The sequence below is a fragment of the Arctopsyche grandis genome, chromosome 2 (genome assembly GCF_051622035.1).
Source record: "Arctopsyche grandis isolate Sample6627 chromosome 2, ASM5162203v2, whole genome shotgun sequence".
Lineage (NCBI taxonomy): Eukaryota > Metazoa > Arthropoda > Insecta > Trichoptera > Hydropsychidae > Arctopsyche > Arctopsyche grandis.
In genome coordinates, this window is record NC_135356.1 from 33,277,050 (window position 1) to 33,288,859 (window position 11,810).

General features: G+C 34.4%; 1 protein-coding gene across 1 annotated transcript; it reads left to right on the plus strand.

The window, feature by feature from the left end:
* The first annotated feature begins 6,499 nt into the window (after positions 1-6,499).
* LOC143922382 (uncharacterized) lies at positions 6,500-8,315 on the plus strand. The gene is made up of 3 exons (XM_077445606.1): positions 6,500-6,566; positions 6,907-6,983; positions 7,060-8,315. Exons 1-3 carry the CDS (start codon positions 6,500-6,502, stop codon positions 7,225-7,227), a joined length of 312 nt encoding a protein of 103 aa, XP_077301732.1. The 3' UTR covers positions 7,228-8,315.
* The last annotated feature ends 3,495 nt before the right edge of the window (positions 8,316-11,810 follow it).

Below are 11,810 nucleotides of genomic sequence, written 5' to 3' on the forward strand. Positions count from 1 at the left end.
TTATGTTTGTATTCTTTAGAAAAGTTGGACATGATAGAGGAGGGGCAGTAGATGTTAGATATGCGTTCAGCTATATCAGCTGACTGACTGACTCATGAATGGATTATATATGTCGCGGTAGGTATGAATGCACACACGTCAAATGTCAAATGTGAAAACGTAAACAAATGTCTGTTAGTGTGTGTGTGAGTAAATTCGGATGGGAAACTTAGATATGCCCGCGGTCTTGGCTTTTCGGTGTCGGTCATGGCGGTTGCTGGTGGTCTGCTTCTGCTAACACCACCGGAACCGGAAGGCGCTTCGTCGTCTAACGACCTATTTAACGGCCATTATTTGCGTACGTTTATAGAAAAAACGTCTCGATGGGAAATATACATTTAAATGCCTTTTTGATCAGTAGTGTAATACTGCGAAGAACGCCCCGTGAGCATATGCAAGTAAGGCATTTCCTTCTTCGGCTTGTCGCACATTTTGAGAAGCGAAAAGCCGAAGAAGGAAAAGACTATCAAAAATAATTGTAACTGTAAATACCGTATTTATTTTTATTTTTTTCGCTTTACCATAAAGTATCGGTTTTATCGCACAATTTACCAGGACGGACCAGCACTGTCCTAATAAAATCAGTGGTCACCTTACTTTGCCGCGTACCGTTTCCGTAACTATAATATATATTAATAAAATAATTTACTAAATTGTCAAACTACGATATTAATTGAATAACATGTTCGATAAATGATAGTTTTCTTATAAAAATGTATTCCATGCCGTTTATTGTGTGTGTGTTTTAATGCACTGTGCAATTTTTAACGATACACTTGCCCATCTTGTAAGTAATATGAACAAACAGAGAATGTTTTATCAAACATATATACGTCGAGCAATAATAACTAAATCAGTGACGTAACTACTACAAAAATAAATAAATAAACTAGCAAATTTTAAATGTAGCCCATATGTAAATTTTAAAATTCTGCAATCACATATTTTATAGACATTTTCTGAATTTCTTCATCTTTATATTGTAAGTTCGCCAAATCTGAATTTTTTTTATACATACATACATTAGACAGTTTTCAGTTATTGTGAATTGATTTTCTTAATTTTTTTTTTTTAATACTTACCTATACTAAGCCCGCTTTAAAGGTCACGGAATTTGACCCTTTAAGCCCTCAACATGAGGCCACCACCCCCCCGACGAATACAGTCCAAGAGACCCTTTCGTCGGAGAACGAGACGGTTGTTCATGAATATCGCACAAGAACAACCGCACATCACTGTTCTAATAAAAAACCACACTGTACATAACCAAGTACAAAATTAACAACAACGCATGAACACATAAAGCGCGCATGCGGTAGGAAACAAAACCTGAGATGTGCCGTGCGAATGCACGCACACCTCAAGTAAACATACATGTACGCATGATTATGCGTGCATAAGCACGCAATTACACACACACACACACACACACACACACACACACACACACATAAACCACACACACATACACTCACCTAAAAAGCAAACGCACACTCACACACACACACATTCACAGAATATAATATAAAAAAAATAATAATAATAAATCAACAGTTAAATGCTTTTGCAATTAAGTGGAGTAGTAGCATCCAGGGGAACACAGCTTACCTATATATTAAAATTTGGAGATTGTCCCGAAAGCCCTCTCAAACCTGAGGGCTCGTATGCACTGCATACCCCCGCGTTATAATAGTTACGCCACTGCACTAAATAAACTGAAAAAAAGAAAGGAAATACTAGTTTATAAAAAGAAGAATCTTAAATATTATTTGTTAAATTTACGCTCTTTTTATCATTCTTGTAATATCTATGATTCTTTGATTCTTGTTTTATTTCATAAGACTAAAAAACTGAAGTACCCAAATATTTTGTAAAATGTAAAGCCCGCTTTAAAGGTCAAAAAATTTGACCTTAAGTCCTAAATATGAGACCCCCCCCCTCCCAATGAATACAGTCTGAGAAACCCTTTTGTCGGAAAACGAGACGATTGTCCAGGAATATTGCACAAGAACAACCGCATTTCACCGCTCTATATAAAAAAACTACTCTGTTCATAAACAACAACGCATGAACACATGTGTAACGAATTTTATGATTTTGACTGATTCGAACTCAGAATCGATTACTGATCACGTTTTCATGATCTAGAAAAAATGTGTGTGTGTGTGTGTGTGTGTGTGTGTGTGTGTGTGTGTGTGTGTGTGTGTGTGTGTGTGTGTGTGTGTGTGTGTGTGTGTGTGTGTGTGTGTGTGTCTGTGTGTTTTGGGGATTCTTTGAACACCGTTAGTCCTATCGAACCAAAACTTGGTATCGGGTACTAAAATTCTTATAGACATGACGAAAATTTTTTTCAAATTTTTAAGTTGACCGGAAATAGTACCTCCCCTTATAGGTGTCCTCTTTTTTTTAAGTTTTTGAATTCAATTATCTCCCAAACCGCTGACTGAATCAGATTAAATTTTTTTTATATGTAATAAAAATAATAATATCTATAACCTTTTATTTTTAAATATTTTTATCTGAACCGAAAGTAGTACTTTTACTCTTTTTTATTTTTTATTTTTTTTTTTTTTATGTTTTTCTAAAAAACCTTTTGGTTTATTGAACTGAAATTTCATATCTAGAAGTTTAAGCGTAATACCAAGCTATGTATAAAATTTAGTAAGCATCCCTCAACCGGAAGTGGCAGTTTACTCTTGTTCGATTTTTCTTCCACTATTTTTTTCGACCCTTTATACACGTGTGATCTTCACGAAAAAAATCAAGTATAATTCTTCTATCAATGTGATGAAAATAAAAAAAAATCACAAAATTTAATATACCGGAAGTCAAATTTTTATCTCCTAGAAAGGTCAAAAATGTTGTCGCCTGGATCCTGTCCACACCCCTGGACGTATTAAGCCGAAAATTTATATTTGTATTCTTCTTGTACTAAATTAGATTTGGTAACGTTTTGGTCAGAATTCGTAAACCGGAAGTAGTATTTTTTTTTAAAACAAGATTTCATTGTTTTTTCATTATTTTATTTTGACTTTTTAAATTATTTAATCTTCTTGATATTTATTGAGTATAATAAAAATAGTGATTTTAAGTAAAAATAAAAAATAAAATCACCAAATTTAATGAACCGGAAGTGGGATTTTCTCCTCTTAGAAAGGTCAACAATGTTGTCGCCTGGATCCTGTCCACACCCCTGAACGTATTAAGCTGAAAAATTATATTTATATTATTTATGTACTAACTTAAAGATTTGATAATGGTTTGGTCTGAATTTGTAAACAGGAAGTAGTATTTTTTTTTAAAACAATATTTCATTATTTTATTTTGACCTTTTAAATTATTTTTATTTTCTTGATTATTAATAAGTATAATACTGATAGTGATATTAAGTAATAAAAAAAATTTGAACAAAATCTGACAACCGGAAGTAGAATTTTTGTCTTGTGCAAGTTTCCATACATTTCCATCATAGTTATTAGTATTTGATAATTTGTCTGTACGGTTCAATATCGAATTTTGTTTAGTAACCTTCTTATATTCCTCAAATACATAGATAAAGTCATGGGTTGGTCACACCCGAATTTTTTTTTTATGCATAATTGATGAGTATATTATTTTCGTTATGTATTAATTTATGTTTAATTGTTATTTTGTTTTTTTTGTGTTATATTTTTGACCATTGTGGCGCTTTAGGAAATCCTGTTATGCCACAATGGTCTGTTTAGAATAAAATAAATAAATAAATTATTTTGAATAAAAACACCAACAATTTTTTTTGGTGTAATCATAAGTGAAACGTAAAAGAGGTATGTAAAAATCGGCTGCCATTATCTGACCGCGTTGCATTGTTACAAATAAATAAAAGACCTTTTTCATTGAATGTTATTCAAGTATATGCACCTACTGCAAACGCACCGGATGATGAGGTTGAGCTCTTTTATGCGGATATAGAGAAGGCCAAATCCTATTGTAGAAGAAGCGATATAACAATTGTCATGGGTGACGCAAAGGTTGGTTGCGGTGCACGAGAAGAAGTGGTTGGAAGTTTCGGACTGAGGACACCAAATGAACGTGGTGATAGATTAGTCCAATTCTGCCAAGAAGGAGAGCTGATTATCATGAGCACCTTTTTTAAATTATGTACATCCAAGGAAATTATATACATGGATCTCAAATGCTGACAGAGATGTAAGGAATCAAATTGATGATATCACCATAAACAAACGCTTTCGAAATATAATAAAAAGTGTTAAGACATACCCAGGAGTGGACGTATTCACAGACCATAGCCTCTTAGTAGCAAAAGTCAAATTCAAACTTAAAAGTTACACAAGAAAAAAAAAGCGTCTGGTATCGAAACGGAAAAATTGCATGACGAAAGAATCAGAAGTTTGATACAGTATGAACTAAACGATAAATTGAGCAATGTTTCTACATCAAGAAGTATGGATATTGAATCTACGTGGATTGCCGTTAAAGATATAATCAACACAACTACACAACTAATGGATCTTCGGCGCAGATATAAAAATATAAATACGCAGAAATACGTGGAAGTGCAAAGATCCATCCGTCGTCTAATTCGGCAAGCTAAGGAGAAATGGCTAGCCAGCGAATGTGGCGAATGTGAATGATAGAGGAATTCGAAGCAAAACATGATACGTTTAATATGCATAAGAAGGTTAAACAAGCAGCAGGAATATACAAAAATAAATATATTAGTTCACTTACAGATCAAACCGGCAAACTACTAAATATTGAAGAAAGGCTTGCAGAATGGAAATCATACATGGAAACCTTCTTCAATGATAATAGAGAATCAGCTTTGATCATCCAAGTTGATGGTGGGCTGGACATTACAAAAAGCGAAATTTGAGTAAATGTCAAACGACTTTCAATATTGGTCTAATATTACTATAAATAAATCTACTGTGTGAATCCACATAGTGGGATTCGAAATAATTAAAAGCCATTGGCGTGATCATTCACATGTGCACATGTATGTAGGTATATGTAGGTTCAATTTCCAAATTGGACTATCCTCATCTCTAGCACCGTTAGTATGTTGCTTTCGACGGTGACGATGCTCACTGTAGTGGGGTGATTTTGATTTTTCATCCATTGAATAAGAGCGTAATCATTTATTTCACAACCTCTTCGAACGTGAGCATGAATATTGAAACGTATCATTGGGATCTTGCTGAAAGTATGGCACTAATCACTGACTAATTTGGAATATCTTTTGAAAAATGATTCCATACTGAACTTCTGCAGTTTGCAGTTCGTCGTCTTGGCTCTGTTGATCTGCGAGATCATCATTGTCGGTATTTAAATAGTGTTTATTCTTGGACACTTGTTGCCCACAGTGATCCCCTTCCCTGTAACTTACAATGGAGAAACGATAAAATTTTTAATTGTTATGTATGTAGTATGAAGGCTCTCCGATTACAATGAGCAACAAAAAATCACGTTTTTGAGTTACCAGAGCGGAGACTAACCAATATTTACTAAGTTTGACCCACTGAATTCGAATATGATATTGATTTTTGTTGGTGGGTGATCGTTTACGAGCATTGAAGTATAATTCTACTTCAATGTTTACGAAATATGAGCGTTTAAAAAAATGCGCGATTTTTACAGTGTTTTGGCTAGTCCGACCGCTATACTCTGTGAGGTGGATTACATGCCATCTCGCTTGCACCCAAAATATCACGCGCTACAACCATATACACAACGAAAGCATTTAAATTGCAATTACCGCTTGAGTTAGTACGTTTAGATAAAAAAAAAAAATATTGAGATAGAAAACCAATCCTTATAAACGTGGTGAAATAAAAAAATTGCCAAATAAATGAAAAATAGCACGGAAAAAAAATATATTTTTGACTTTTAAAATTTGGTAGAAAATTAGTTAGAAGTATTTTAAAGCAATGAAATGTAACAATTAATAGGAAAAATATCTGACTATTGATTTCAATACTCACTTTGAGCGTAACAATCCTAAATTTTGAGTTAAAGACCGCAAAAGCCAAAAAACTGTAAAAATCGCGGATTTTTTTAAACGCTCATATCTTGTAAACGATCGCCCACCAACAAAAATCAATATCATATTCGAATTCAGTGAGTCAAACTTAGTAAAGATTGGCTAGTCTCCGCTCTGGTATTTTTTTGTTGTTGCTCAGTGTTCGGAATAACCCTCAAATAATTCGGAAACCCTCAAATAACCCATGACTATCTATATATTTGAGGAATATAAGTAAGTCACAAATCAAAATCCTATATTGAACCGTACAGACACATGCACACATACCGGCAGTGGCGCATGTAATCGGAACCCGTTCGAGTTTAACGATTAATATACACCTCTCACTCGTGCACATAGTGAGAGATTGAGATGTGTTATATGTGTTTCCTCTATTCGCCAACAGGTGTTCTAGTGGCGCGCTGTCGGTCATTTGACATGCCAACGGTCAGCATATCTAAGTTTCCCATCCGAATTTACGTTACTACTACTACTATTTGCTTACGTTTTTACATTTGACATTTGACGTGTGTGCATTCATACCTACCGCGACATATATAATCCATTCATGAGTCAGTCAGTCAGTCACTTTTCTTCGAAGCCGCTGATATAGCTGAACGCATATCTAACATCTACTACCCCTCCTCTATCATGTCCATCTTTTCTAAAGAATACAAACATAACCCCATGGGTTCCACATCAGATGACGGTTTATCCATAAAGCTTTTTGCCGGGATGGATTTCATTGTATGCTGGTCTAACAAATTCAAGGTGGATCGTTTCCAAGTCGATAAACATTCCCGTGATTGGGTTCCACTGATTTCAATGCTATTTTCATAGTATAGTGGATGTGGTGGAGGCAGTTCAACAGCATGCTGCATTTTTATATGAAAGAGGTGGAAAAATGACTAGTATGATCAAGGTAATGAATATTATGACAATGAACATTTTATAAAGCTACATATGTACATAATAAATTTAAAATTCTTTTCTTACAGAAAATATACATTCAATGCATAGGGAGAATAGGAGGCGCCAAAATTAAATTTATAGAAAATCCCTTTACTGTAATAATCACAACTCCGCTAATGAAGAGAGACCAAACCATAATAACATTATATTTATTGACTCAACGTCATCCTGTGATTTGCAACAACACACTATAACTTTTGTTCTGACAGAAAGTATAGCCAGCGCTGTTCCATTAGCAGTTATCACTACTAAAGTCTAACAACTTTTGAGAATTTTTCAGCATTTGCTCTTTTGAAAGATTTCTGGGGAACATAAATCCAAAATATATAGTGACTGCCGATTCTCATGCCGAACGCTTAGCTCTCACTAATGTTGTTAAGGATTTGGAGATGGATCTATGATTGGAGTTTTAATAGTGGATAGACAGATATTATATAGATTATTTAAAAATATAATTATTTCCAACTCATCCCATCTCATGAAGCTGAAATAAACTTTATTATATTTAATAGTTCAGAGGTATGCAGAAAATACTTAGACTGGTTTAAACTTTTGTTTTCCATAAAAATATTGTTTATTTATGGTTCCAAACTGACTTAAATATCACGATTAGATTATAACCTTGTTTTCACATTGTTCTACCAGAACTTAAAATTGATACATAAATTTTTTTGTATATATGTATGTATCTTCATATTTTTTAAATTATGTATATATGTTTTTAACTTTTCTAAATAATTAATGTTTTACATATATTGTTTGTTTATAATGTTTTACCTTTATTACTTATTTATATTGTTAAAAGCAATTTTTCTTAAGATGTGTAATTCTGTTATTCTCATAATTACATATATGACTAAAATATTAATCAGCTAATCACTCACCATATAAAGTTTATCTCTTTTAATTAAAATAATTTAATAGTTCTAATCATTGTCTTTTACCTATTCTCTTGCGAAAAGTCCATTATCGATATTGTGTCTTAAAACTCATGAAAAGAATTCACCGAAGAACGGAGATATCTGATTTTTTTTTATTTGGTGATTCTTCAATGATTCAATGTTGAAATCACTTATTTCATGTGTCTTTTTTGTGTTTTACATTAATGAATATATATTTTTTGTTACGATTGTTTTAAATGTTATTAAAATTATATTTTAATGCTTTTATATGAATAAATGCTATTCTGTTGCTTGAGTGGTCCGTATTTAAACCCAATTACCTGACTCTTATTTCAATTTAAAACCGAAAAATCAAGGTGGACGAGAAATGGTCAAGCATCAAAAAAAAAAAAATAGCCAATGTTTGGGAATTTCGAGTCATATTGTATTTACACGATCAATCATAAATTGGGATTTATTTCAGTGAATTAAGATTTCGAAACATACTTAAGTAATTATAACTCTATAAAATTGCATTATGATACAATTATTTTCTTTCTTAAATATAACATGTAAATTAAAAAGCAGAAATAGTAGATTGTAAGCAGAATATACTACGATGACAATTCATATGTTTGTAGCGGCTGGCGAGCTTTTCTGAAATAAAATTATTTTGTGGAGCGAATAGCTTGTTACAGGGACGAGGAAGAGATGATAAAAATTATAACAATTATTCTCAAATGCTTATATTATATTTTCCAAATAGCAGTTTTGTGTAAACAAGATTTAGACAAGTTTTGAAATTTTGAAAGGAGTATCTATACAATCAGAATGATATTTGACAGTTTAGATTTGAATAGGATGTGTGATTGTAGAGTGTTGAAACAATAAAGGTTTTATTTGTTTATTTAAGATATAGCCAAGCTTAATAACTAATTATATTCAATCACACAAATAATAATATATACACATACATTCACATATGTATGTACATAGATACATACACACTGTTTGAGGTGTTACCTTACAGCTACCATAAGTTTATCAATATTACAAGTATATTTGTAATTTCATCTGGCAGCTTATTATAAGTAACAACACTTCCATACATATACGTTTTTCCTACTCTTATTTAATTTTAAATTCTGTGATTTATTGCTACCTCTAATGCTATATTTATGTAAATGTAACCCTCTGTGGTGACCGCCGGGGTTCTGGCAGTACCAATGCGATCAGTCACACGGTCAGTCACCGTTTTGCGGGAAGCATTCTCTTCGTCAGAATAAACAACACCGTCACTGTTGCACTCGCCTTTCCCCATACCTCTAATAAAATATCTATCGAAATACCTAGGTAACATTTTCTTATCTAACTTATAAATAAAAAGCGACATATATATTTTCAGAGACGCGACACCGGTGGCGAGTACTAGTAATAACGTAAATTCGGATGGGAAACTTAGATATGCCCACGGTTGCGTTTCCCGTCTTAGAATTGTACAAGTCACACCGAAGTACAATATTTCATCCCCATCAGCTACAGAGTATTGGGTTACACCGCAGAAAGGGGCAAAGGGGAGGAATCTTTTTGGGAACGATCTGGACCGAGCGGGGTGGATTTCTTGGATTTTCTCTTCAAGAGACGAGGGGGGTTGGTTAGTATTTGAACGCCTTTCGGCAGATTAACGCACCGAGCTTTTTTCCTCGGTTGTTCCCTTCGGCCTCAACCCCCTCGCGCCCGGTTTATATAAAGATTTCATTAATGTACACCTTAATTACGAATGCGGCGAAAGGTGGCGGAGAGATGGGCAACTCGCCCCGGACCCTTCCCCACCCAACACACCCTCTTTTGTTGTAATGAAATTAAATTCTTAAGAAAATATTATTTTACTCATTACGCCCCGCCGACTCGGGGGACCGAGGCGTCAACGAATAGATTGTATTATACTGGGATAAGAAAAAAAAACGCAAAATGAAAAATATGTATAAACGCAAAATTAATCCTGGTCTTTTTCATCTTCGAAAATTCCGTTCGCCCGGTATTTTTCATTTAAGTGACGAAAAATATATAATGATGTACGAAAAATATATAAACCGGCAATTTTGTGTAATTCTTTAGTATGACTTAACTTAGTACGAAATATGAAACAAATAAAAAAATAATAATACAAAACCATTTAAATGACAGTAATTTACCATGACATAATAGTTATTATTATAAAACTTGGCGTCGCAATTAAGTTTCCTACGACATAAGTTGAGTCATAATGAGAAAATCTTCAAAGTTTAATACTGAAACGTTTCATTTCATTTTATAAAATATAATGTGCATCATTAATAAAATAATTATTAAAATTATCATTATTAACTGCATGTTTACACAGAACGCGCCATTAATATTAGATAAATAAATGAAAACGACCAAAACTTAAATACAGTTTCCTGCGTTTGATTCAAATGTGGTTTGTTTATAACAAAACCAACCACACTCACACCTCAAAATCAATCAAAACACATAAATCAATCGAACCCCAAAATAATTAAATCAAATCTAAACTGATTTGACATTATTAATCTTCAGAAAGCAAAGACAAAGGGAATACAATCAAGCTGGGCCATTATCAGTACCTAAACAACATCTATCATATAACTAAAATTTTACATTTCAAACACTGATATCGGCTCAACCGATATGGAGCATCGGACACAAACAATAAACGAACAAATTTCAATATACATACATATAGGATCCGGATGTGAAGGATTCCAAGTGAAACGCAGATTAAGTCAGAACTATGTATTTATTAACACATGTCTTCGGGCTCGTTCTCCAACAAGTGACCATAACAGCACGCATCCGGTCTCTCCCATGCATACCACACACACTTTATCCCAGCTTGACCAACCATACCTACGGCTCGGCTCGTTTAAAAATCATTCCTACATACATATGTATGTATGTATGTACACAACACCAATATAATCCCGTACAGCGTGGAAATCCCATTTGACGGAAATTAAATTCGACTTAGAACGAACGCCAATTAATAAGATCTGATACATAGGTAATACACACACATACCATACGTGCACAAAGACCCTTCGGCTTGCTCGGTAATAATTTCATAAGTAATTTTAATAAATTCTTCAATCAACCCCTTTCTTCCGGCAGCCGCGCTAACGAGTTTTGCACCCGGCGAACAGTATTCTTATTACTGTTTTATTTGCACTATATTGATGCGCCACAATGGGGGCGCGCGAGCCGGCAGCGGAGCCCCACGCGGGGGACATCGTCGCCCCCCTCGCGCCCCACACACCCCCACCTCCCCCCTCTCCGTCCCAACATCCATCCGTTCAAAGGGAACGGGCCCGTCTTTGAGGCGGCACTGCGCCCCATTGTGGTCTTTTGTGTGTACCTTTAAAGATAAAGTTTTAATAATTATTTTCAAATTTCTGTTCATTATCCGCGCGGGTTGAATCGATGCTTGAACGTAATATGATTAACATTGGAGTGGCCGCGGGGGTGCACGGGACCCCACACCGTCGTCCTGTTTTCCTCTACTCCTACTTTCTGTCCTCTGTGTGCACAATTTTCCACCGGCAATTAGCGGACGATTAATCAAAATGTGAACATTATTCCATCATCGAATCCACTTACGTCATGAAGTGAACTAATTCGGATTGATTCCGGACTAAAAATCTCAATATTTTTAACACAATGCAATACAAGCCAGCATAGCATAAGCTTGGCGGTTGCGTAAATGTTAACTACTGAAAGGTGGTCGAGTTCGATCCCGTGGTATAACCTCGGTTGAAAATAATTTATTTCGAGTATTATCTGAAGTGCTGATGGTCAGACTTGGACATTTATGACTCCAAATCGGTCGATTCCTATCA